The following is a 26,063-nucleotide window of genomic DNA, read 5'->3' on the forward strand; positions in this document are numbered from 1 at the left end:
GGGAGGAGGGGTGGAGCACTATGGAGCGGGGGAAGGCCCGCTTTGGCATGGCCTTTCTCCTTCCTGGGCCTGTGCGGTAGAAGCGACGTGGACGAGGCTGGACCGAGGCACTGAGTATGTACATATATACAGGGTTCTGCCCCGCCGGCCCCCTGGGAGGAGGGGCTCTGGGGAATCCAGTGCAAACTTGCCTTCAGGGGGAGGAAGACTTAACGGGATAGCCAGCAGAACGTGGCGGGAAACTAGGCTGAGGTGGGCGGACTGGGAGTCACAGGTCCTGGTTGTGACTGAGGTGCTCTGCCACCTGGACCAAGTTTCTTCCTCGTTCCGCGGCTCAGTTTCCCCTCCTGCATCCAGAGGACGCATCCTTGAGAACCAGCTCTGACCTTCACCGAGTCTCTGATTGCCGTCCAAGTGCCACAGTGTCAACTCAGAAGAACGGGCGTCCAGGGCCCTACCCTCCCAGTGATCTGGGGGCCCCAGGTGCTGCTTCTGCCTGCAGGCTGGGCCACAGCATCACTCCTTCTTCCCAGAGCCCAGTTTCCTCAGGAGCTGCTTTCCCTTGGAGAGGAGACCCCACACCTTCTCGCTTGTGCCCTGTGCACCCCCAAGTTGAACCATGGGGAAGCTGCCAGGGTCAGGGGCCCAGGGCCAGCCTCTGGGCACCGGGGGCCCTTGAGTTGAGTGGGCCCAGTCCTGGAAAACGAGAGAAAAGGGGCAAAGTCAGGGCCTGACTCCCTGTCCCAACCGAGTGCTTGCAGCCCTCTGCATAACAGACTATGGTCAAGAAACACAGCCCTCACCACCCCACCCTTGCCCCGCAACAGAGCTCAAAGAGGCCAATGCGTGTGAGGCTGCTGAGGGAGCGCTGAGCTGGGAGTCAGAAGGGACAAGGTCCAGATCTGCTTCCAGAACCCGGGCAAGACTTTCCCCTTCTCTGGGTCATCTCTATAGGGTACTGGGCTGACAGAGCTCCGGAGTCCTTGGACCTGCCCCTTGGGATGAGTGTCCCCAGTTCCCCCACGTCAGCCCCTCGCAGCAAAGGGAGCAAGGACCAGGACCACTTAGGGACAGCCACCTGCCCCGTGGAAGGCAGTTCTTGTGCCGCCTCACAGACAGCAGAGGCAGACCCCTGGCTCCGTCAGGGAGTGGAGGCAGTGCCCACTCCCTGAGGAGGAGATGAGAACTGTTCTTTAAATGGTCTCTGAGAAGGCTGCAGGGAGCCTGGGCCAGAGGGCATCACTCAGGGCCCCTCACGAGCTCCGGAGGTTGCCATGCCGCTTCTGTTAGCATTTCTCCCTTATGAAGCTCCTCCGAACTCCACTGGCAACCGCGATGGGCTCCCCTTGCTCCAGGCCCACCCAGACCGTGCCATTAGGGGCCTAAAGGACAGGGTGAGTAAATAGGACGGCCACCAGGATGCCTCCCTATCTCTGCTCCCCATTCCCACATCCCTACTGTGACCTCCTGTGTCTTGGCCAGCCCATGTGTTCCCCAGCCCTGCCCCCCACTCCCCTTCCTCAAACCGCACCCCCTACTTGCCAGAGCCAGCCACTGGAGCCCAGGCCAGAGGCAGGGGAGCTGGTTGCCCAGCCTGGGGCCACTCCACCCAGAGCTCTGATGATGTGGCAGGGCCTTCCCCCAAAGAGGTCTCTTGGCACCTAGAAGTCTAAGCGTCTACTGCTAACCAGCCGGGACTCGTAGCCAACCAGAGAGCCCCGGGTTCTTCCCACTCCTTCCCAGGGCTCCTCCTGTAACATCCCAGGAGGGAGGAGTTGCTGGGGAAACAACTGAACTGGTCTCTGAACCCCAGAGATGAATGGTTTGGGGTTATCTATGGATTTTGTTTAAGCACCCCCCCCCTCCCCGCCTTTTATTCCCTCCAACAGAGAAAATTGAGAATTAGAAGTAAAATCATGCATCTGACTCCCCAACAGGACATGATGCAGAGGACAAGGGCAGAGAGACTATTATTACTGGTGACATTGCTGTATCATGCCTCGGTCACCAATAATAATCACAATATTATAAGACCATAGTCATATGGTATCATAATATACTGAGGAGTCACGATATGGCTCGGACACAATCTTCTATAGCTGCAGGAGCTATAGAACACGAGCGGTCCACTAACACGGGGCAGGGAATGCTAAAATGACATGTATTCCTGTAACAGCTGGCACTGCCCGGAGTAAAGGCAGGGACAGGGGACAATGATCCTACACCCAGATCTGGCTCGAGGCAAGATCTCCCTCGAGCATCCCCTGGGAGAGAGAAGAGCCAGGTTGGCTCCAGTAAGGAAGACAGAGGAGCGCTATCTGATGATGGTGATGTAAGGGGCAGGGACTCACAGGAACAGAGGGGGCCAGGCCCCCCACTTACACGTTGCTCTCTCTCTATATCTATCTCCATCTAGCACTGGACTCGTCTCCTCCTCGTTCTCTGAAGAACAGGGAACAAAGAGAGGAGATGGGTTACGGACTGACCCACATGCTCCCTGCCCAGGCACCAGATCACCCAGCTCTCACGAACTGGAACTCTGCACAGCCTCTGCCTTTGGAAATCCTGGAGATGGGAGTGCAAGGTTTCCCGCTGGGGCCTGGCCTCCTCCCTCACTCCCTGCCTTGTGATACTGGAGCGTAACTGTATTCCCCCACTGCAAGGAGAAGGAGGCTCTAGGAACAAGGACCCGGGATGCTGGGCCCTGCTGGGCAATTGTCTTTAAAAGGCACCTGGGAGGGAGACAGACCCGACAGGGTGGGAAGTTCCCTGAAACCCAGGCTATGACTAGCTAGAGGTGTGGGGGCCAGGGATCCTTTTCCATGAGGTCCCCTCACCTACATCAGCAAGGGGGTGTGGGCAGCTGGGTCAGATGGGCCAGGGGTCAGGGTCACAGCCATCATTCCTCTGCGGAGAGGGGCACATACTGGGAGGGAGCTGGCCCTGGCTGGGCTCTCCATGGCGGTTTCAGCCTGGTCACAGTGCTCATCTCTCCCCTCCCATGACACTGTCCTGGTCCCCCCACCCCACCACTCTGGCAGGGTACAGCCCCAACTGCTGAGCTGGGAGCCCAGCTCCTCACTGACCTGGCTCTCAGCCTGGGGTGTCCCAGGCTCCCTGTCAGAGCTGCTCGCCTCAGGCCCAGGGCCTTCCAGGAAGTTGGATGGAACCAGGCCCCTCTGTCCATTGAGTTCCCCCTGGGGAGGAGATGCTGGTGAGACTTGAGCCCAGGAAAGAGGCCTCAGGCCCACCCCCTTGGCCCCGGAGCCCCTGGGGAAACAACATGAGATCAAGATCATTGTCATGGGCAGTGACTCAGCCCATTCCTCTGGGCTTTCTTCAGGAACCCTAGCTCATCCCCTTCCTTAGCTCTAGGAAGCCCTCCCTGAAAGAGCGGGTGAGGGGCATATCCCAATGTTCTCACATAGTAGAAACCATCATCGTCCATGTCCCCGAACACAGTGATGATGTCCCCAGCCCGGAAGGGCAGCTCTGCCTGTGGAGAGCCCAAGAGGAGGTGTGAGCCCTGAGCAGGTGCTGCCACCACCCCCCTGGCTGGGCTCCCTCTGTGGGTCCTCACCTCCACGTCCATGTTGGGGGAGCTCTCCCGGGGGTTGTAGTCAAAGGCAGCCACCATGGTTCGGGGAGATTTCAGGCTGGCAGAGGAGACGTGCTGGATGTGGCCTGCAGAGGGAAAGGGGGAGAGGCCTAGGGACTCTCTCTGGACTGCCCCCTACACCATACCGCCCTCCCCATACTGGAGGCCTGCTGACCCCCTATTCACCACCTCTCCACTAGCTGCAGCCCCTGGCAGGAGCCCGGAAGCACCACCCAGCCCCACATCTTTCCCAGTGTCCCCAGCACAGGACCAGCCCCTCACCTGCACAGGGTTGGGCAGCGCTGTCCGCCTCAGCTGTGGGGAGAACATGCGAGTGAGCCCTGCCCCTTGCTGCCTTCCTCATCCCAGGCTGGGGATGGACCGGGGCAGGCAGTGTGTCCAGCATCACACAAAATGTTCTGAGAGCGGAGCCAAGCCCTTTGGGTCTGGCAGTGAACTAAGACCCAGGAAAGGTAAGTGCCTTGCTCCAGGCCAAATAGAATTTGCAGTCGGGTGCGATCTGGAGCAGAGGTCCCAGCAGACCGCTCCCTGCTCCCATTAAAAGGGAGACCCCCAGTGGAGGGAATGGATGTGGATGAAGGTCTGCCCTAATTCCTTTTACCGGCTCAAAACACTGCCTGTGTCTTCCCAGAGAGCCCAGCAGTGCCCCCCACCCCCACTCATCCCCACAGGCCCCGATGAAGAAGGGGGTCTCACCCACCTTTCTTGGAGCGGCGAGGCTTGGGGGGAGGCCCAGCTGTGCGGGCCGTAGCGTAGACAAAGGGACCATTCCCTGATCCAGAAAAGCAAGTATTATGTAAGAAAGAAACTGAGGCAGGGGAGGGGGAATAGGATAGTGACTCTGGAATCTTCTCTTTGATCTGTGCCTGGCTTCTCATGCTCAAGTCTCTGAAGGGCATTCCTCTCCCATTCCTAAGCTCCAGCAGCTGAACTACGTGGCCCAGCTCCTCTGCAGCAGACCCTTGCTCCACACGGCAAGCCTGCTGCTGGGGCCACACTGGCCTCAGTCTCTGCAAGGCTGCAGGCTCTGCTGGACTCTGCATGGATGAGGCTCCCGGCCACCCTGGACATACAAATTGCTCAGGAGGGGCTGAGTTGGAGGTGGGGGAGTGGGTAGGGGAGGTAGGTACGGGACAGCCGCAGGTCATACCTGAGCCTTCAGAGAGAACATCCAGGGACAAATAACCACGCTGGAACAGCTGCTGTCTCTCCACGGGGCTGTCCACAGCCACCTCGGCCACCATGTTGCAGGGGACGTAGCCCATGCGGCCGTCACCCTCACCGCGGTAGAAGCCATCGGCATCCTTGTCCCCAAACACCTGAAGGAGAGACCAGTTGTCTCAGGAGGCCAGGGCAGCTTGCTCCCTGGGGCCCAGGCCCTGAGCTCTGCAGCACCCCAATCAGGATTGCAGAACGCTCTCCCTTGTGCGGGCTGTGAACTGGGAAACGGGGAAAGAACTAAGAATAAGGATCAGAGGGATGAGAGAAGATGGCCCTTTTCACATGCTCGTCACTCACTGCCTGCACATCCGTTCCCCCACCCCACCCCTGACTAGGTCTCTGTAACCTCAGAGCAACGGCAAAAAGCCTTCAACAAATATCTGGAGACCCAGCAGAAACTGTACTGCTAACAGCAGCGGTTATTAGCCTGTGCTGTGTGCCGGGCAGCTGACGTCCTCTGCATGTACTGAACCTGAACCTGACCCTCGGCCGCCTCTGTGAGGCAGACGTGACCATTATCCCTATTTTACCAATGAGGAAACCGAGGCCCAGAGAGGCTGGTTCATCTACCCAAGGTTGCACAGCTACAAGCAGCAGAGTCATCAATTGGCTCTGGAAGCTGTGTTCTCACCCACACAGGCTAGGACACCTCCAGGACAGGAGAGGAGAGAGAACCGGGGGCCCACAGTAAGTCAGTCACCTTCAGGATCTGGCCCTCCCTGAAGGGGAGCTCCTCTTCCCCAGCATCGGGGTTGGGTGACATTGACACAGGGTCATAGTCAAACAGAGCCACGAAGACCCTGACAGGCAGGTCCTGGTAAACCATCGCTTCCTCTGGGGGGCTCCTCAAAGGGGCTGTGGAGACAGAAATGACCATAAGCTCTGGCCAAAGGGTCGGGTTAGGAGAGGTCCTCTCAGCCCAGCCCGGCTCCCATCAGGTGCTCACCCAACTCAGTGGTGCATGCCCTGGGGGCCTGGACCCCTCTCCGTGGGGGGCCCCTCCGCCCAGAGCCATCCTGCCCTCTGGGCTCCCCAGTCTCTGTTGCCTGCAAAGAGAGGGCAACAGACAGCAGAAGTGAGCCACTGGCCCACAGATGGGCAGTGCAGCAGGGGCAGGCCCCCGCGGACGCTCCCCAGCTCTGCCCCGTAGCACAAGCAGCACAGCCGAGCGGGGGCACAACATTCCTCTCCTGGAGCCTTGGCCGGTCTTGCGGAGACTTCGAACACCCCAGTGGTGGGAGGAAGGCGGGAGGGGAGACCCTGGCTCCAGCCAGCCCAGCAGATGAGTGCAGTTAGAGGGGACTAAGGTCAGCTCTGGGAGCTGGTGGAGGAGCGTGAGAGAGACGAGCCCCTTCTCAGGGTCAGTGTCCAGAAGACATAGCTAAGCAGAGAAAAGGGCCACCCTGCCCACAGGCGGTGGGGGGCTGGCTGGCGGCAATTGGTGACTAGCGGTCCCAGAATATTGTGCGTCCCAGTTCCGGTCAGCAGAAGCAGCAAAGCAGTGGAATGTAGGTGGGAGGAGGAAGGGGAGGGAGCCCAGAGGCCCAGCCCCACCTCTGCGGATGGAGGCGGCAGCGTGGAATGGGAGCGGCTGGTGGGCAGCAAGCAGAGCCACCAGGCGGCAGCAGGCAGGGGGCTGCCAGGGTGGGGAGTGGGCACGGACCCGGGACGGCGGCTCCTTAGCTCTGCCAGTCGCACTGCGGCCTCTCCGCTCTGGCTCCCCCTTCTCCCAGACCGAAAGGCGTGGGTAGGGGTTGGGGCCCGAATTAGCCTTCAGAGGCCCCCTGGACCTTCCTGTGGGGGCTGTGCCCCAGGCCTCCCCATCTCCGAGGGAGCAGGAGCTGGTGATGCTGACGCCCCCACTGCCTGCTTCCTGCTCGTCCTCAGAATCATATTCGATGCTGATTTCCAAGCACTTGGGGGAGAGGCAGCTGGCCAGGCTAGATTCTGGGGCCCGGCCACGGGAGCACCTCCGGGAAGGGGGCGGCCGCCCTCTCCCACCAGTATCTGGCACACCCTTGGTCCCCTCGCCCACAGTGGGGCTGCCCCTCTCCCGTGTGGGGCCTGGTCGTCCAGAGGCCTGGGGCCCATTGCTGAGAAGTCGGCTGCAGTGTTCACGGGGATCTGGGGACCGCCTGCGGTTTGGGGGCTTCTCGGGGGAGCCACTTCCTCGCCTCCGGCTGGTTCCGCCCACTAGTCCAGGCACATCTTCCAGGCGGTCCCCAGCCCTGCAGGGCTCTGGTGACAAGGGACACGGGCCGGGTCCTCGAGGCTGACTGCTATCACAGCTCAGCCCCAGTGCTGCCGGCTCAGGTGGGCCCGGGTTTCGGGAAGAACAGCCTGTCCCTGGCCTTTCCTCGTCTTCCTCGTCCTCCTCTTCCTCCTCCTCGGGGATGCTAAAAAGCTTCTTGCTGCAGAACTGCTGGAGGGGCAGCTCCAGGATCTGCTCCAAGATCTCCTCGTCGCTGTCAGTCTCACAGAAGGGCTCAGGCTGGGACTGGGGCTGGGGTGGGGGAAGGGCAGCAGGGAAGAGAGGTTCATGGGAAGAGGAGAGAGCTGTGACCTTTGTCCTCCAATGAGGGCAGGGGTTGCAGGGAACCCCATAGCCCTCCCTCAGCTTCCATCAAGGGGAAAGACCAGAGAGGGGACTGGCCCGAAGCCCCACAGCACAGCCAGAGCACAGCCAGAGGAGGAACTGGGGAACACCCTCAAGCAGCAGGCTGCCTGGATGCTGGGGCCCGGAGGGACAGAGGGACGGGGAGCAGACTGCTCCTGTAACAGCAGAGAGGCCTCCCCAGCCCTCCCTGGAAGCTCCCAGCAGGGATCTCAGATGGCTGGGGCTCTGCATGTGGTGAGCAGGAGAAGGGGCAGAAGAGAGCTCCTCATCCTCTTTCTTCCCAGGAAGGCAGAGGCCAGTCCTGAGCAACTTCCTATCAGCTGCACGGGACAGGGCCCAGGCCACACACCTAGAATGTTGCTGGCACTCAGTGGTGGCTGGAGCAGCTGCTGGCACGGGGGTGGTGAGAGGCCCCGGAACCCGAGGTCAAGGGCCCACCAGCCCCTCCTCCCCCCATTACCTTGGCCCCATTCTCCCTGATGCTGTGGCCAACAACCTGCTTCTGGAAAGAACAAGTCGTAGAACCCAGCTCCTCTTCCTCCTCTTCCTCCTCTTCTTCTTGAATGTCTGAGAGATCTGAGTTGCGACCGTGGTCCACAAGGGAGTTCACCAGACGGCCCCCGAGCTCTGCTGCATCCTCCCTCTGCGAGAGGGGAGACAAAGAAGGGGAGAGGGAAGGGTGTGAGGAGGCCCAGGGGGCTCTGGAAGGGTCGGCCCCAGCCAGAATGACGGGGGTCCCTTGGCAGAGGGGGAGGGGGTCATGTCCCAAATGGGAGGTGTGCACAGGGTGGGGGCAGGGAGGTGTGGTGAGAAGAAGGATAGTAGCCAAAAAGAAGAGACATCTGGGAAAACGAAGTGAAAAAGCAGCAAACTTGGAGCGTAGACCAGAGCAGAAAATAAATGAAGAGGATCCCCCAGATTTGGGCTGGCAGAGGCAGGGAGGCAGGCTCCAATTCTGAGATGGCCCAGAGTGTCCCCAACCCCGTACCTCAGCCCTAGGCCTCAGCCCAGATCCTGTGTCTCCTCCAAGGCAGGCCTCAGCACAGGTCACCTGCTGGGCCAGTGCTCCCTGGCTGGAGCAGGGTGCCCGGAGAGCGTCTTCCTTGGCCAGTGGCAAAGCTGCAGGGTCAGGAGCTCTCGCACCCCCCGTTGGCTCGCTGGCCCTCCCATCCTCTGAGGCACCCAACACAGCTGCTGCAGCCTCCTTCTGGAATGGCAGGCACTGAGAAAGGGCCCAAGACCTAGGCTTTTCTCCCAGCCTCCCCTTGCTCCCCGCTCCCCCAGCATGGTACCTGAGAGCAAGATACTATGGGCTCCTCCTCATGGGATCCTTTTGGTGTCTCTCTGGCAGGGGGGCCCCCAGGGGGCTCACGAGTTCCACACGAGTCAGGGCGCCGGAGGGGTGAGCTGGGGTCTCCAGGCCCGGGGGAGGCTGGAGCAAGGGGTAGTCTGGCCTCGGAGCCTGGCCGCGGTGAGGGGCAGGAGACGGTGACTGGCAGGCAGGCAGCCACCAGGGCCGGGGGGACAGGAGCTGGAATGGAGTCGGCGGACTCGCCGTGGGGTGACATGGTGCGCACAGTCACCTTGCTGCACACCTGCAGCAGCTGCAGCTGGGACAGCTCCACCAACACGCTGCCCGCCGTGGGTGAGGCCACCTCCATGATCTGCAGGGTAGAGGGGACGTAGCTGGGGAATGGAGGCCACAAGGGCCACATGTCAGGACACGAGGGCAGCAGTGGCCATTGGCGTCCTGCCAGGCATTGCCCGGTGGCCTTGGTGCGTCTCCTCTCACTTAACACCACCCCTGGCCACAGGGCCCTGTTGGTGGCATGCTTTTTGAATTGTAGTCACCTGCTACCTAAGCCCGGGCCCTCAACCAATCTGCTGGCTCCGTGGCGCCCACCTGCCAGGGGCAGGGCAGCTGTGTGCCAGGCTGGGGAGACTCAGCCTCTGAGTGCAGCAAGGAGAGGCCCCCATCCTATTCCCAGGGCACAGGGAGGCAGAGTCCCCAGGCCGTACCTTCTGTCCATCGGCATAGATGGCATAGCCTGTGACCCGAACCCCGTTGGAGGTGCCGACAGCGTCGATGGTTACTGGGAGCCAGCTGATGACCACGATGCCAGGGGAGGGTCCCGGCTCAATCTGCACATCCAGGGGGGCATCGGGTGGGCCTGGAAGGAGGAGGGCACAAGACCCAGCGATGCGGGCACTCACCTCGAGATAGCAGCCTAGTTGGCACCCCCCCCATTACGCCCACAGCCCCGCCTTCTGGGTGCTCCAGACAGTCCAAGTCCAAGTCGGAGCCCCAGGCTGCCTACCTGCCGGGAGCGTGGTAAACTGCAAGGTGGCGGCCCGCTGCTCTGGCCTCTCCCAGCCTGGTCCCCGGGACTCTCGAGATGGGAGTTGAGCCTCTACTCGGGCCTGATAGAGGGTCCCAGGCCGCAGATGGCAGAAGGTGGCCCAGTAGGTGCTGGGGCGCGCAGGGGGACACTCTTCCCCATTGAGGTAGACGGCATGGGCCAAGTTGCTGTTGCCGGGTACCCAGGTGATCTCGGCAGACGTGGCCGTCAATCGGTGGACCCGCAGTTGGCTAGGTCCCACCCTGGCTTGGGTACCCACCACCAAGCAACAGCGCAGAGGGTCAGAGCTGCCCTGGCTGGTCAGGGCCTGCACAGAAACATGGAGGGGCCCGGCCCGCAGGTCCAGGTTCTCAAGCACAGCCTTGGGGGGTACCCCTGGCCCCAGGGCCTGATGCAGCTCCCCATTCACGCAGATATGGTAGCCCCGTAGCTCCACGCGCTCAGGAGGTGGCTCCCAGGCCAGCACCACACTGTGGGCAAGCTGCCTGAGTACCACCAGGCTGCGGGGGTAAGGCACAGCAGGGGGCCCACCCAGGCCCTCAGGCTGGGGGCTCAGACTGAGCTCGTCCCCTGCAGCCTCGTCCTCAGGTCGGGGCTGGCTGCGGCCCCCACTGCTCTGGCCCCCGCTACTGCCGCCACCCCCTCCTCCGCTCAGGAAACTGAGTTCGGGGCCTGAGCTGTGGGACAGATCGGCCAGCTCCGGAGGGAGGGAGGTCAGGAGGTCATCGTCGGACACACGCTCTACAAAATTGGAAGGGACCAGGCCCCTTCGGCCATCCATGAGCTCCCCTGGCAGAGGGAGGGCAGGGAAGGGGAAGACAGAGAGGAGGTAGAGAAAAACCAGTCCAATAAATGCATCTTAGCTTCGGTTAGTGCATGATCTTAAGCATTTGACTCAAATCAACATTTATCTGTGAGCACTTTTTAAAAGACAAGAACAGTCAACAGTAGGGAGTTTTTGCTAATATTCCCAGGAGCGATAACAGCCCCGTGAGAGAGGACAGCGCTTCTTAAATTTTCATGCGTGGAATTGCCTAGAGATTTGTTAAAATGCAGATTCTGACTTAGTTAGGTCTGGGCAGGGCTGTAAGTCTGCATTTCTAACAAGAGCCTAGGCGGTGCTAAGCTGTCAGAGAAGGTCCCTTTTCTGAGATGTGCGCTGAACCGTGGCTAGGCAAAAGGTCACCATGTCTGCAACTTGCTTTTACCTCATTTCTCTTTTTTAATCTACGGATGGAGAAAGCAAATATGACAAAATGTTAACAACCGTTGAATCTAGGTGATGAGGATACAGGTGTTCACCATATCATTCTTTCAACTTTCAGGGCATTCGAAAACGTTTTTACTACAAAGGCCGAAGGAGTCGTGGACGGGGAGCCCTTCAACTTCCCTTCGTGGAAAACTGAACTCCTTGAAGCACCACCTGGTCAGGGCAACGGAAGCAATTCTAGGGACAAAAGACCTGAGTGCTAGAGAAGATTCCCCTGCGGGTCCTAGAAGAGATGAGGACCCACCTCAAGCTGGGGGCCTAGGAGCATGACTGGCGGCCAGTCCAGGCAGTGACCCAAGATAGGTTCTGTTACCTTCTGCATGTTCCCCTGAACACGTGACAACAGAGGGATGCCCAGGAAGGAGGAAACTGGGCACGCAGCGTGTCAGGTCACAGCTAATTCGGGAGAAGGGAGAGGGTTCCCAGGGAACAGACAGGCTGGGGGCTGCTGGGCCTTATTTGGAGGAAGGGGAAGTAGGGGCCTGAGCTTAAGGAAGAGGGTGTGGAAGAGGAAAATGGGTCTGAGCATCAGGAGAGCCAGTGAGTTTCCCCAGCCTCCTCACTCTCTGCTCATGCTAGGAATGAGAGAACGTAAGGAAACTTGAAGAAACAACAGTGCCTTCCAATGACTTAGATACTGTAAGCGCTTGGAGAGGGTCGACTGGTGACCTCCCCCAGACATGTCCACATCCTAATCCCTAGAGCCTGTGGCTGTGACCTTATTTGGGAAAAACATCTTTGTAGATGTAATTAAGTTCAGCACCTTGAGGAGAGATTGTTATAGATTACATGGATGGGTCCTAAATCAAATAACAAGTGTCCTTCTAGGAGATGCACAGAGCAAGACACTGAGTGAAGAGGAGGCAGCAATGGAACTGCAGAGGCAGAGACAGGGGTGACGCGCTCACAAGTTAGGAAACCACCGGAAGCTGGGAATGGGGAATGGAGTCTCCCCGGGGCCTCTAGAGGGCATGAGGCCCTGCCAACACCTTAATTTCAAATGTCTGGCCTCTAGGAGTGTGAGAGAAAGCATTTCTGTTGTTTTATGCCAGCCAGCGTGTAACCTGGTCTGGCAGCCTGAGGACATCAGTATAAGCACTGACGCTAAGAAACAGGATGGGAAAGGTAGGAGCCTTCGCACCAAGCAGACCCACTGCCCAGAAAGGCTGGTGCTGGAGCCCCAGCCAGAGCCAGGTCCCGGTTCCCAAGGCTCAAACCTCGGGCAGCGGTCCAGGCGGCACCAGGCATAGACAAACGCATCATTTAGCTAAGTCTGTTAGGGGTGGAGGCAGGGGTAGGGGTTGGGGAGAGGGCATCCTGGGCCCAGCTGTCTCCAGGCCTTTAAGTCTATCCCAGATGGAATAGTTCCAATTCTAGTAATTTGTGGTTAGTTACTATTTTGTGTTTTGGCTGCCCCCCTTCAAGAAAAGGTATGGGCTCTGAGTATTTTTCACTTTTAAAAAGCGTTTTTTTCCTGGGAAATATTTAATCCCACTTCTGTTAATGCACATCTCTGGGGAGCTCAGCTCTTCACCATCATTCATGGCAGCTACTCAGGGACCAGCCTCCGGGCCCGGGGAAGGGATGCTGAGCGGGCTCGAAGCCCCAGCCTTCCAAACCCCAAGCTTTGGGCCTTGTGGATTCAGACCTGGCTTCTTTCCTAAATCCCTGTCTGTGGTTTCAAGCTCTTCTTCCCAGAGACCCCCTGCCCTGCCTGCGCCACAATCCAGGCTCAGCAGGCATGGCGTCGTTCTCCCTGCCGGGCAGCCAGGGCCACCTGGGAAGTGTCCGGAGACCGTTTCTTTGGCAGGTCCTGCCCTGGTGTCCAGTCTCAGTCACGGGGCAGCTGCTCCATTGCCTGAGCTCCCAAAGAGCCCTGGAGAGCTGCCCTGTAGCCCACGCCCCACCTGGGCCTGGACACCTGCTGACAAGTTCCTAACTCCGTTTCCCGGACTCTGGACCCTCATTCCTCCTCCTGACACCGGCTGAGTCCAGTGTCAGATCTAAGCCACTCGCCCAACTCTGACGTCACTGGAGTTAGGCACCACCCCGCCCTGTCCGGTAGCACAAAAGCATATTGAGCCCGAATTCCCTGTGACGCCATCCAGTATGCAGACGGCGGCAGGCCCTGTCCTGCCCTGCTTGAAGCAGATCTGCGGCCAGACCAGCTACCCCCTTGCCTAGGTCCCTTCCCCAGGGGCTGCCTTTTAGCAGAGTCAGAAAAGTTCTGGTGGGCTGAGCACGCTGGGGAGAGGGTCTGGGGCATGGGGTGAGGGGTCTCTGGGAAGAAGAGCTTGAAAGCAGGGGGACGGACACAACAGCGCTGCTACCATCCTACCTTCAAAAAAGCCATCCTCGTCCATGTCGCCGTAGACGTAGATGTACTCGCCAGCAGTAAGAGGAAGCTCTGCCTCTGGGTTTTCATTGGGGCCCTCGAACGGGTTGTAGCTGTTGAAGGAGGTGCGGAGAAGGAAGAGGACCTACAATCCATCTTCGTGTCCCGTCTCCTCTCTCCCATTGTATGAGGTCTTTATGGTCCCTTGGTGGTCCACCATGAGCCAGGGAGAGTGCTTCCTGTGCCCACCCAGTCCAACTAGGCTGAGAGGACACGTCCAACCAGGACCCCCGTACCACTGCCACTACCTCCAGAGGCCTCTGTCTTCTTCACCTGGTCCCTTCCTCCCATGCACCCGAAACACTAGGGAAATGGGGAGCAGGGGGAGGCACCCACCTGTAGCGTGCTAGGAAGACCTGGATCCTGGCTCCTCCCCGGCTGCCCTCGGATGCTGCTGGGAGCAGGGAGACACTGTCTGCCTCCAGCTCCTCCACCTCGCTGGCCGTGTCCACCTGTGGACAAACAGAAGGGGCCAGTCGTCTTCAGGACCCAGGGCCAATGGCAATGCAGGCAGGTTTCCAAGATGAGCCAGAGGACCCACTGCTTCAAGAAGGGATAGAGAGCACCTGCCAGACAAGGCCAGCAGCAATAAACCCTGATGTTTTCTGAATCAGCACCTGGGCCCACAGGCCCTGGCAGAGCCCCACTGCCCTGGCAAAGAGGAGTGAGAATAACCTGGATCCCTCCTGAGTTTTGGCCTCTACTGCATGGGCCCAGTAAGGTTGCTTTCCCCATCTGAGCAGAAGCCATCCAGCCACACCCGTGTGGGGTGGGCGATCCATGGCAGTTTGTCTCTTTAAGGGAAAAACACAGCAAAGCACTTCAACTGGGGAGAGCTGGAGGCAAGAAGAGAGAGGCTGAAGAGTCCTTGCATGGAGGGTCCTGAGCGGGGAGTAGGGAGGCCCCCCAACCACACCGCCAAAGACGGCACTGTCCTCCTTGCCCACAAGGGGGCAGTAGAGGCTGGGCTGGGTTCTACCAGGTTCCACAACCACAGACAGCTGGGCCACTCCAGACCTGCCACCCTTGCCCCCCCAAGGCCACCGTTTCTGAGGTTTGGGAGGTAGAGAGAGGGACAAGGTATCCAGCACTTGATAATAAATGTGTGCCCTGCAGTAGTGCTCTTCTGTTTATTTTCTCATGTAATTCTCACGACAATACTACAAGGCAGGTTTTATTAGATCCCAAATCCTGACAAGGAAACCAAAGCCCAGAAAAGGTCAGAGACTCGCCTAAAACAGAGCTGGGAAGGGAATCCCAGAACCTGGGCTCTTTCCCACACAACCATCTGTTTGTGCCTCAGACACTCGCATGAACAGTCTCATTACACGGATCCCGGCGCCGAAGGGTCTCCCTCCATCCAGCTCCGTACTCTGGGGCCTCTCTAAGCCCCGGAGGGGCGGAGCTGGGCAGCCCCTAAGTAGGGCCTGCAGGGACCCTGGAGGGCAGGGCAGCCTCCACCTGAGCTCCTTGCCCTTCAAGGAAGCCACAGGCCCTTCTCTCCCAGGGCCTGGCTCCACTTCCCAACTTGCGACCCCCAGTGGCCAGCAGCCACCCCACTCCTGGGGACACCAGAGGAGGATAGGGCCCCCCACCCCCCTCTCCCCCGGCCCCTCCGCAGCACTGACCTCAGGCGTGGGGCATGACTTGGGGCTGTTGTGGATGGATTCGGAGCGAGAGGAGTTGGAGAGGGACTCTGCCTTCTTGGCCGTCCTTCGGGGGACCCCGGTAACAGTGGTGGGGACAGGCTCAGACGACTTTGGGGTGCAGCGCCCAGGGGAGCCCGGAGGGAGATCAAGGTCTAAAGAGAAGATGGCACGTGGTCTGTGGCCTGAGGAGGGACTAGGGAGCAAGGGTGGGGCCGCTCGGAGAGGAGGGTCAAGGCCTCCATAGCCATGGTTCTAAGAGGGAAATATTTGGGGGAAACTTACTCCGTGGAAGTGGTGGTGCTTTACCTATATTATCTCACATGATCCTCACAGCAGCTTGATGAGGTGCTCTGAATTTTTCTGTCTTATGGCTTAGGAAACCAGAACCCACAGAGGTCTAGTGGCATGCTCAGAATCATGTGGGCTGACAAGTGAGAAGGGCCTGGGGCCCCTGAGTCGGACTGACTCCCGGCTCAGCTCTTTGCAAGCCCATACTACCAGCTGCTGATTCCTAGGGTCCAGCTCCAAGCCTTGACTGCAGAGTTTTGCTGGGGGAGAGGAGCAGTGGCCAAAATGCCTGGCCAGACTCCAGAAGAGCCTCGCCTAGGAGCTCATTTCTCCCCCATCAAAGCTTTGTTCTAGCCAGGCCTGGCTCTAATTTGGTGTGTGACTCTGGGTGAGTTGTTAGCCTTCTTTGACTCCGAACACTCTGCTCTATAAAAAAGCTCCAGGCCTGGGGATTCCATACTTATATCCCTGGGGTCCACCTTACCTTTGGGGCCAGACCCACGGCAGGGCTGGGGAGTGGAACAGCAGCAGGGGGGTGGGGGGTGGTCCCCAAGGGTACTGTAGCCCAGGGCAGAGGTGAGTAGATCCAAGGGGCCGGGGTGCAGGCGGAAAGCTTGGAGCTCCTGTGCCAGGAGGCTGAAGCGCTCTGTTTGGGTGCGGCACTGCTCCTCCAGCTCTCGAACCCGGACCTGGGCCAAGACCTCCCATAAGCTACCAGGCCCAGCCAAGCGGCCAGTCCCATCCTGTGCCCTGTCCACAGGGAAGGAGCCCACACTAGACCTCAGCTCATATCCACCCAGCCCTAGGCCTGGGCACCAGCCCTCAGCCTGGTGGCCCCACTGCCTTAATAGTGAGGGTGCCTCCCACTCCAGTTCCACTGCCAGTCCCTTCTCAGCTCTGCGGCTTATCACCCTCCCACAGTCAGTGACCCAAATCCCTACCCTTAAGAGAGAAACCCCCCCCCCCCCCGCCACAGGAGCTAGGGACATCTTTGCGGCAGGAAGGAGCCATTTCTCAAGGAATTTTTCTCAGGTTTCAGAAGCATCCCAACATTTGGCGCCTCTCCTCTGGCCAAGGTCAAGAGGAGCATGGGTTAGACTGGTGATGAACTTCCTTAGGGTCTGAGAGGCTAGGTTTTAGAGGAGGGATGGCCTCGTGTCTGCCAGGCGCTGTGGCAGGTCTGGGTCGAGGAGGTAACCCCCTCCCACCCGTCTATGCGTTCTTGGGTCTCTGCTACCAGTCACACCCTCCTCTGTTGGACATGAGAGCAGGGGCCACTTGGACCTGAGGAAGGAGACATAGCTCAGCCAGGCTGGAGAGGTGTAGGGGAAGGGACAGCCCAGGGAGGATGGGGGCGGGGGGTGTACCTGCATGGAATCCAGGGTCGACTGTGGCAGGAAAGGAAAGCACAGAGGACAGGTTAGAATGGCTCACCCTGCGAGTCGCTGTGCAGACAGGGAGGGAGGGAGGGAGAGAGGGCCCAAGTGGACACTACCTGGTCGGCTCCCTCGACTGACTGGGCAGTTCCTAAACGGAAGGATATTTCAGGGTGAAGGCAGCCTCTGGGGGTGGGTGGCAGTGGGGGAGACTGCTGCCCCCAGACCCAAGAGCCCCTGCCCAGCTGTGCCCTTGCCCAAAGTAGGCCAATGGTGGAGGGTGGTTCCCAGGGCTCTGGAGCGTTTAAGGGCCCTTCCTGCAACCCCACACCCCCCCACACACACACACACACCTCCCAGAGTCCACTCCAGCTCTCCCTGAACTTCCCTGCCTTCCCCCCGACACTGGTGCTGCCGCTGGCCGCCTGCAGGGACCCTACCTCCAGCAGCTGCACGGCCCCTTCATGTTCCCTCTTGGCTTCTGCCTGGGCCTGCATGGAGGAGGAGGCAAAATGTGGGAGGGGGAGGATGAGGAACAGGGGACAGGATAAAGGGAGAGGGATAGAGGAGGGACAGCAAGGGCAAAGGGAGGGAAGAAAGAGCGGAAAGGTTGGGGGGGGAGGGGAGCTGGGAAGGGGAAGGCTGAGGGCCACCGAACTCCCACCCCAGAACCATACCTTAGGTCAGAAGATAACAGTGTCAGGGAGAGGGAGGCCTGATACTGCTTCTCTCTTTCTGGGACATCCACCCTCTGGGTTTACCTCCTACCTCTTGGGATGCTCCTTCTCAGTCTCCTTCGCCTGCTCCCTGTCTTTGGCCCTTTTGGAATGTTAGGGTGCTGCAGGGCATGGGGCTGGGCCCCCCCTCACACTCTTCACTCTCTCCCCAGGGGTCCCATCTAGTCACACGGCTGGCCACGTCGATGACTCTATAATCTTCATGACCAGCTTCCCCAAGATTCCAGACCTGTAGGTCCAACTGTCTACGGACACGTCCACTTGTATGTTTTTAACACACAAGCCAAACTTAGCCTGAAGCGAAGTCAGAACTCAGTACTCCCTAACTCTCACATCTGTGGCCCCTTCAGCCTTTGCCTCCTCAGGCCTGTCCCTCAGGGGCTACTCAGCAAATGGCTGAAAAGAGCAGGGGCGCTACGAGAATCCTATGGAGTCTTGTCAATTCTAGGTCCAAAATATATTTTAAGTCCTCCCCCTTTCCACCTGCCCTGCCTGCGCTTTAGCCCAGGTGGACATCCTTGCCCACCTGCGGCAGCCCTGACACCCGACCGACCACCTGCCTCCTCACCCACTCCCCCAACCCCTACACTCCGTGGAGCTGCTCAAGTGATCTGATTCTTGCCTATTCCTGGGGTTCTAGTCTAGCCACACTGCTCTGGCCCCACACTCTTTCCTGCCACAGGACATTTGCCCATTGATTCTCCCACCTGGAACACTCTTCGGTGGGCTCCTTCTCAACCTTAAGGTATTAGAGGTCTTCCCTGCCGCCCTCTCTAAAGTGGCCCCTGGCCCTATCCCGGTCATGTCCCCCCTGGGCCCGTCAGTGGCGAGGTTCATCTCACTCGAGCATCTGCTTATTTGTTGACGGGTCTGGGACCTGTTCTTTCCCCACCACTGCTGCCCAGTGCCTGGCACAGAACATGGCACTCAGTGGGTGTTCAGTAAATGCTCACTGGATGAGTGGACGACTGAGGGCTCCAGCGGCCTCCCAGACCTCCCTGCCCCCTGCTCCCACCTGCTGCAGCCTCCGGACCTCCTCTTGCTTCTCCTGCAGGCTGAGCCGGGCCTGCTCATGCTCCACCTCCAGCTGCTGCCTCCGCTGGGCCACCTCCCGCATGTGCTGAAAGACAAGAGGTCAAGGCCAGGGCCCCCTGTCCACTAATCCTGTAGCTCTACGATGAGAGAGCCTCAGACCCTATGGGTTTCAGTACCCTTTGTTAAAAAGGAAACCGAGGCCAAAGAAGGGAAGGGGTTGGCGGTACCAGGACTGGACCTCAGACCCCAGTGCTCCACACGGGGCACATTCGACCGTCCCATTTACTTCTCGTACCAGGGTCGGAGACCCTCCTCCGACTTCCGCTGCCTCCTCACCTTCAGCACCTGCTCCAGGCTCTCCAGCTTGCTCTGCAGGCCCTGGCTCTTGCGAAGGGCCGAGTCCCTCTCCTGCGTCACCCCCAGGAGCTGGCCCTTCAGCTCTGCATTCTCCCACTCCACCTGGAGAAGGGGCAGGGAGCCAAGTGTGTCAGCCTTGTCCCAGCAGCTCCCTCACCCAGGGGACAGTGCCCTTCACACTCGAGCCCAGTGTGGTGGGAGAGGGGACCAGGGCTGGAACCCTGGTCCCCCTTGCCCGGGGACCAGGGTTCCAGCAGAAGCCCAAGCCCCATGGCGATGGGCAGAGCGGCTACCTGCTCCTTTTCCGTGGCTCTCCCACTGAGCCGAGAGTTCTCCTCCACAAGGCGGGCATTCTCGTTCTGGGCTTCTCTCAGCTGCAGTTCCTGAGAGACCGAGGGAGCTTTGGGGAGGGGGCTCGGTGCCCACACACCTCCTCACCCCACACAGAGGACCTGGCCCTCCCAGACAAAGCCTTCCTCCCCCACCTGGACCCTGTGCCAGGCAGGGCAGAAGAGCCCCGAAGGACAGGAGGGGTGAAGGCAGAGCTGAGAGGGAGCCCACCACCTGGCTGGACTCCGGGAGGCCCCTGGGAGCTTACCAGCTCCTCACATCTCCTCTGCTTTTTCCGGGCTTCCTGTTCCAGACTCTCGCATTTCTTTCGCTTCTTGCTGAGCTCTGACTCCTGTGGGGTCAGAACCAAGGGCTCCTCATGTGGAAAGGCAGACCTGCCCACAACTGGTTGCCTCGAGCCCTTGACCTGGGACTTACCAGCTGCTGCACCCTCTGCTGTCTCTCAGGCTCCCCTAGGACAGCCGGTAGGTTCTCCACATCCTCCTGGGGCGTGGCCTGGAAATGCCCAGGGATGGGGGCTGGCACCTGAGAACAGGGCCCCAGGGCAGCCGGCCCCCCTGCCCGGCCTATGTGTGGTAGGCTCCCACCCCATCTCACAGTCAGCAAAGCCATCCCTGCTCCAGAAGAGAGAGTGACTGCTGCCTGCACACAGCTCAGGCTCACGGGGGAGGGCAGAGGCGGCACCCCTACGTCCTCTAGACATACTGCTTTCAAGATCCTGAGACCCGTGTGTGCCCTGGGAGATGGGTCCCTTATCCAGGCCAAAGCTTTCCCTTTTTAGCTTCCAACAGCAGCCCTGCGCTGCACTCAATAACCGTCCCGGGTGTCCTTCAGTGACTGGCAGAGAGCTAGGAGACCGCCCGGCGCCCCCAGGGATGTGGTGCTCCCTGAGCTAGGAATCCTGGACCATCGGCGCCCCGGCTCTGCCTACAGCATTGTAGGCCGGGCCAGACCCTCTCCCTAGCTTCCCCCCAGCCCGCGGCGCCGCACCTGAGTTTCTCTGTGCCCACTCCAGGGGAGGGCAGCTCCTGGCGGGAGGGGCCTCTCGCTCCCTGGGCTGGGCAGAGGGGCAACACCTGTGCGAGAAGCGCTCCACGCCCGGAGGCCTTGGTCGCTGTAGTGCCCCTTCTCCCACCCCTCTTGCCAGAACGAGGGGAACCTAGGTGCCGCCCAAGTAAAGAGGATGGAGAGGAGCCAGACCTCTAAGTTCTGGGGGTCCGGAGTAGGGTCCCAAGCCCTCGCGACAGCAGCTGCCGAAGCCCAGCGCCCAGGGAGGGTCGCCCGTACGTCGAGCCGAGGCGGATGCACCGCCGCCCCCGGGGGGCCGGGGCCGGGCCTGGCGGACCAGGCCGGTGCTGAAGGGGGCGTCCCCGCGCTAGGGCGGCGGCGGGAGGCGGCGGCGCGGGCTGGGCCCCGGGCCGCTGCCAGGGCAACCGGGGATTTGCGGCCGGGCCGTACCACTGACTGCGCGACAGGGGCGACGGGGCGCAGGCCTGCGGAGGGCGGACCCCGAATGGCCGGGGTCGGCGCGGCGCAGGTACCGGCGACCCTCCCCTCCGGGGTCCGGAAAGCTCCCTCGGGCCTTCGGAGAGCGCACGCCACTGGCTGGTCCTCTGGGCTCTGCGCGCCGGTGCCGGGGGAGATCCCGGAGCCCCCCCCCCCATCTACATCCCGCCCCCATACTTGCCCCGGCGCCGGAGCTCACCTCTCCCGGGGCCCCCGGGGCGGGAGCCCCTGCTCTGGCTGTGGTCGCGGGGCCGGAGGGCCGGATTGGCCGGGGCGGCTCCTGCTGGTTGCGCAGGGCGATCTGCCGCTGCAGCCGCAGCACCTCCCGCTGGGACTCGCGCAGCAGGCGGTCGAAGTCCCGCACGTGGAGCCACTGGGGGCCCTCCTGGGGTTGGTGGGGACAGGGAGGGGAGTCAGGCCTAGCCCTGACCGCCCGGGGCTAGAACCCGACCCCCACCTTGCTGGAGAGGCTCCGACGCGCGTAAACGTGCAGACCCTTCCCTGCGTACATGCCTGGTCATAGGTGCATGCTTATCCGAACACATGCTTTCGCGAACCCGTGTGCAGTCACGGTAACTCATTTACTGGGCACTCACGGTGTGCCCGGCACTGTGCTAAATGCCTTGTGAACATCGCTTCACGCAAGTGTGAGGTATGTGTGGATTAATACAGCGAGACCCGCTGGCATACAGCCCGAAGCCTGGAGCACAGAGATTCCCAGGTCTGGGACTCGAGGCTCCACCCCCTTCGGTTCAGGCTCCTTCTCCCCGCTCCCACCTGGGCCGTTGCCAGGGGAACCTACTCCCCAGCAGCTTCCACCTTCCTGCTTCATTTGCATCTCATCAACATCTCGTCCACATCCCACAAGCCAGGCAGGCTGCCCCCGTGTAAGGCTGGTGGGGAAGGGGTGACCGGGCCTCGCACCTTGCCAACCAGGGTGAGCCTGGCCTGCAGCTCCCTGCACTCCCGCTGCAAGGCAGCGATCTGCTTGTCCTTAGCCAGCAGGGCGCTGGCTGTCTCACTGAGGTCCCGGGCTCGCTGATGGGCCAGGGCCTTCTGGCACAGCTCCAAGCTGGCCCCAGGACGGGGCATGGGGGCACTCACCTGGCCAGAGGAGGGGTAAGGCCAATGGTCATCTGAGGATTGGGACACATCTCCCCTCCTCAGCTCCTCTCAACGGAGGGTTAGGATGAAAACCTGGAAGTGTGGCCTCCTGCTTACCCCCTGTATTGGGGGCTTTAGGGAAAGGCTAGCCTCACTTGACTCCATCCCAGCAAATCCTCAGACAGGACTGAGAGGGTTAACTCCACATTCTAGTTGAGGCCCAAAGGATGCTGCTAATTCAGGGCTGCCACTGTCATGGGTCTTCATCCCTGCCCCCACCAGCTCTGCACCCAGAGATGAGCTCAGCGGGAGGTTGCAGCCAGCAACAGCACGTGGTAATCCAGAAACCTGCTCCCTGCCTCTTCAGGAACTCCCCGCCCAGCCCTTCCCTTCCTCCCCGTAACTCCAGAAACCCAGCCTCCCAGCCCAGCCAGCATTTGCTCTTCCTACCCCTTGTCCCCCCACCCCCATTCCTGCTTCCTGGGTGTTAGGAGTCCACACCTCCTAAGACCCACTCCCTCAGACCTGGTCGGGCTTCCCTCTCTCCCTGGTCACCCGGCCTCCATCCAGCAGCCTCCCAGCCTCACCACCTTCAGGTTAGTCTCCTGCAGCTTCCGGGCCCTCTCCTCCAGGCGCTTGGCAATGACCGCCAGCTCGGCATTCTTCCTCTTCAGCCTCCGCACCTTCTCCTCTGTCTCAGGGAAGCTGCTCTTCCTCTGACAAGGGTCAGCCAGAATTGGGGCATGTTGGGAGCACCCCCATGGACCCAATCCTAACTGTCCAGGACTTGGGTTAGACCCCTGGGCTCACAGTGGGGTACTCGGCAACTCTAGATTGGGGTTCACTCTCTCTGGGTCTTGGGATCATATCCCCTCCAGGTAGCCCTCACTTGGAGGGAGAGTTTATGGGATGGGGAGGCTGCTGAGGCAGAGGGCTGGGGTGTCTGAGTCTGCCTTCCCCCAGCTCCAACCAGGACTCAGGACTTGCTTTCCAAGCCTCACCAGCATCTGATTTTCCTCCTTAAGGATGGCACAGCGCTGCTGCAGCTCCCCCAAGGCCCTCAGCAGCTCCAGATCAGGCCTGTCCCCGCAGCCAGTGTTCAACTTGCCCTGGCCCAGGGAAGGACAGAGCATGGCACCTCAGGAACACACCCTCCCTAGCCAAAGCCCTCCATATGGAAGCATCCTGCCTGCCAGCAGTCTAGGGAGACATGGAGATGAGAAGGTTCTCCTCCTATGTCCCAGGCCTTTCAGAGATGAGCTTAGGAGGCCCAGAGGGGGCCCACACTGGCCTCCTCCATCCCTGGTCCCCTCTCTGCTAGTCCCGAGTTCTTTCCGTCTTTGCCCATCTCTTCCTGGGAAATGCCATCTCGAGCTCCCAGCCCCACCCCTCCAGGTTCTTTATGGGCCCTGTGTCCCCTTCCTTCCCCCAAAGCCCTGGTCCTTCCATCTTCTATAGGAGGTTGCTCACATCTACCCCAAGCCTTGTCCTACCTGACTCAGCCCAGCACTGAGCCCCATCCCCTGAATCTGCTTCCTCGAACTCTGAGTCCACCACGCACCTCCACAACCCTCACCACCCCCACCCCCCAGATCCTCCAGCCCCCAAGGACAGAGACTCTCGGAGGATACATAGACCATCAGAGAGAGAGACCCCAGAAGGAAGGGGTAGGGGCAGGGCCAGATGCAGCAGACAGGCAGAGAGTCAGAAGGACAGACATGGCAAAAAATGGAGCCCCTGAGATTCCTGCCCAGTGAAGGCATGCCATACAGTCACAGAGGGACCCCCAGACAGACAGGCCAGGAGAGGAGATGCAGGCCGTGGGGTGGCATATAGTGCCCAAGCTGGAGGGCATCATGAGAGGCCCCACCACGTAGACCCCAGCCCTCCCCAGCACCCCCGTACCTTAGGAAGAGCCTCCACCTCCTCGTCCTCCCGCCTCGGGCAGCTGGGTCTGGAGCTCACTGCTTGGTGCCTCAGGCCGGGCAGCCCAGTTTTGGTTCCTTCGGGTTCAGTGCCCCCCATCGCCCCGGGGCTCTGGGCTCCCTCAGGCTGGGAGCTCTCCTCAGGCTTCAGCTCTCCACCCTGCAGAGCTGCTGGAATGTTGGCAATGCTTAGGGTCCTGCCTCCGGGGTCGCTCCCCTGGCCCGGAGTCCAGCTCTGCCAGGCGGGCAGAGCCCATGGCTCCATGGCTCTGGGGTCCCCCAGCCGTGGGAGGGGTGTCAGTTGCTCCATGATCCTGCCGAGGGGCCCCAGGACCCAGGCCGGGGGACATCACCCAGCCAAGCAGAGGGGCCGGCGAGGGTCATGCCAGGCCAGACCCCCCTCTTCTCCGAGCTCCTGGCTTCACCGAGGCTCCATCCGAGGTTGGCCGTTCTTTCTCACCCACAAAGGAGGCTGCAGGAGTCGGAGCTGCCAGAGGCGAAGCTAGGGGTAGGCGAGCTATGTTTGCTCGCGGCTGTGTGTGCGCCGGTGTATGGAGGAGCGAGGGTGTCCCCGTGGGGGCAGGGAGGGTGTGCAGAGGCCACCAGCAGCAGCGCCTGGGGGAAGGTTGGCGTGTGTCTCCAGCTTGGTGTGTCCGGGGCAGCGCTGCCCTGGATGGGTTTGGAGGACGGATGCCCCCGCCTGTGTGTGTCAGGGTAGTGGTTCTGCGTGTCACTGTCTGTGCCTGTTTCAGAGTTACCAGTTGTTTCTCCGTGTGTGTGTGTGGGTGGGTGTCTGTGTTGCAGGGCTGTGGCAGCGTGTGACGCTGTCACTGGTTGTATCTGAGCAGCTCAGTGCTGTGCAGCTGTGTGCATCGGTGTCATTGTGTGTCCGTCAGCGTCTGCGAGTCTGGCCATCCATCACGACCCTCAGCCTGGCTGGGGTGTGCAGGAGCAGCGGGGGTGATCCTCAGCCGTCCGCTGTGGTCCTTTATCTCCTGCCCCTCTCTGCTGCTGCTCTCCCGCTCGCTGGGCAGTCGGCTGGTCCTAAGGAGGCCTGGGTCGGTGGGCCGCTTGCCTCATAGTCTCTGTCCCTCCTGGCCTCAGCTCCAGGGACTGCAGGGGTCCACTACAGTCCAGGAGCCCCGAGATGGTGGGCGCAGAGGAGGGCCGAGCCTCAGGATGGGGGGGGGGGTCGAACAGGGGAGAGACAGCCCTCCCCTCCCCCTCCCTGTTTTCTCCCGCCCACCAATAGGAAGTCGGCTGCTAGTTTCCATGGTGATGGCGCTGGACTGGTGGGCTGGACCAGCAGGCAGGGTCGGGACAGAGGGAAGAGCTTCTTCCTAGTGGGATCCCAGCCCAGTACTACCCCCACCCGCTACGTGTAGCCTCCCACCCTTCGTCCCCACATGCCCCCGCACCTTCCTTGTACAGAGGGGAGGGGGCAGCAGACGGTCCTCCCCACATCAACCCCAGCCCGAGACCAGTAGAGACAGAGACCAGGTGGTAGGATAGATAGAGCCAGCCATGGAAAAGGATAGGTATAGAAAAGATGGGATTTGAGATGAAACAAAGAGAGAGAGAGAGACCGAGAAATCAAAAGAATGAGAAGGAAGACAGAGACAGAGGAAGAAAATGGAATTGCTTCGGCTCCCTCCTGGCAGACTTCATTCTGGCGGCAGACTGGCCATCTTGGGCCAGCCAGGGAGACCACAGACCTGTCGGGATGGCTTTGCCCCAAAGTGTGAGGAAGTTCGTTGTCTGTCTAGCCTCGGTCTTTGTGCCATGGGAAGATGGCATTTGGGGACAGGAGCCTAGATGAATTCTCCAGAGACAGGGGTGTTGGGAATGGCCTTGGGGAAGGAGCCCCTGTCCCCTCCAAATGTGGGACTAAATCCTCCTGCACACAAGCCGGCCTCCACCCACGTAGGGGGCCCTCGTGTGGTGCCCTGGGGAACAGCAGCTGCAGCAAGGGGCCCCAGCGTTCCCGACTGTGGGATCCACCTAGGGGGGAGCTGATGAGACTGCTGGGGAGTACACGGGGAGGAGGTGGTATCCTCACTTCCTTACAGTAGTGTGTACATCAGTGTGTGCCTACGGTGTGGATCCTGCTGTTGTATGCATGTACAGACCAGGCATGTATTTCTCTCCGTATACACGGGAGGGGGCTGCTGTACACAGAAACACATATGTGTATGTGTGTTATGGGTCTCTGTGTGAGTTACAGCATGTATGTCACAGGCATGTATACGTGTG

At 60.4% G+C, this 26,063-nt stretch overlaps 1 protein-coding gene across 12 annotated transcripts; it reads right to left on the minus strand.

Moving 5' to 3' along the window:
• Nucleotides 1-226: 226 nt before the first annotated feature.
• Nucleotides 227-24,988, minus strand: TSPOAP1 (TSPO associated protein 1). 12 transcript variants are annotated; one of them, XM_059148354.1, is made up of 32 exons: nt 23,791-24,987; nt 22,887-22,994; nt 22,473-22,601; nt 21,706-21,885; nt 20,981-21,166; nt 19,693-19,770; nt 19,523-19,606; nt 19,218-19,307; nt 18,904-19,026; nt 18,548-18,652; nt 17,236-17,286; nt 16,787-16,807; nt 15,904-16,108; nt 15,111-15,283; nt 13,819-13,934; nt 13,426-13,535; nt 9,776-10,606; nt 9,477-9,628; nt 8,750-9,121; nt 8,446-8,664; nt 7,918-8,100; nt 6,504-7,343; nt 5,787-5,886; nt 5,541-5,695; nt 4,770-4,938; nt 4,320-4,391; nt 3,881-3,913; nt 3,581-3,684; nt 3,425-3,496; nt 3,087-3,197; nt 2,383-2,442; nt 555-696 (listed from the first exon to the last, which is right to left on the minus strand). In XM_059148354.1, the coding sequence occupies exons 1-31, from the start codon at nt 24,118-24,120 to the stop codon at nt 2,413-2,415; spliced, it is 5,532 nt and encodes a 1,843-aa protein (XP_059004337.1). In that variant the 5' UTR covers nt 24,121-24,987; the 3' UTR covers nt 555-696; nt 2,383-2,412. The 12 variants fall into 12 exon arrangements, 11 of the variants coding, with proteins under 11 accessions (XP_059004332.1, XP_059004334.1, XP_059004331.1 ...); XR_009347922.1 differs by having other exon boundaries at nt 576-696; nt 2,352-2,442; XM_059148349.1 differs by lacking the exon at nt 2,383-2,442 and having other exon boundaries at nt 227-696; nt 22,476-22,601; nt 23,791-24,988.
• Nucleotides 24,989-26,063: the final 1,075 nt, after the last annotated feature.

This window comes from Mustela lutreola, chromosome 15 (genome assembly GCF_030435805.1).
Source record: "Mustela lutreola isolate mMusLut2 chromosome 15, mMusLut2.pri, whole genome shotgun sequence".
NCBI classification, from domain to species: Eukaryota; Metazoa; Chordata; class Mammalia; order Carnivora; family Mustelidae; genus Mustela; species Mustela lutreola.

Excerpts from the sequence above, each read along its gene's own strand:
- TSPOAP1 (XM_059148348.1), bottom strand. The coding sequence starts at position 24,120 with ATGGAGCAACTGACACCCCTCCCACGGCTGGGGGACCCCAGAGCCATG. Across the intron at positions 13,536-13,818 it reads GTCTTCCTAGCACGCTACAG|CTACAACCCGTTCGAGGGCC; the intron begins GTGGGTGCCTCC and ends CTCCTTCAACAG. Across the intron at positions 5,887-6,503 it reads CTAAGGAGCCGCCGTCCCGG|GCAACAGAGACTGGGGAGCC; the intron begins GTCCGTGCCCAC and ends CTCTCTTTGCAG.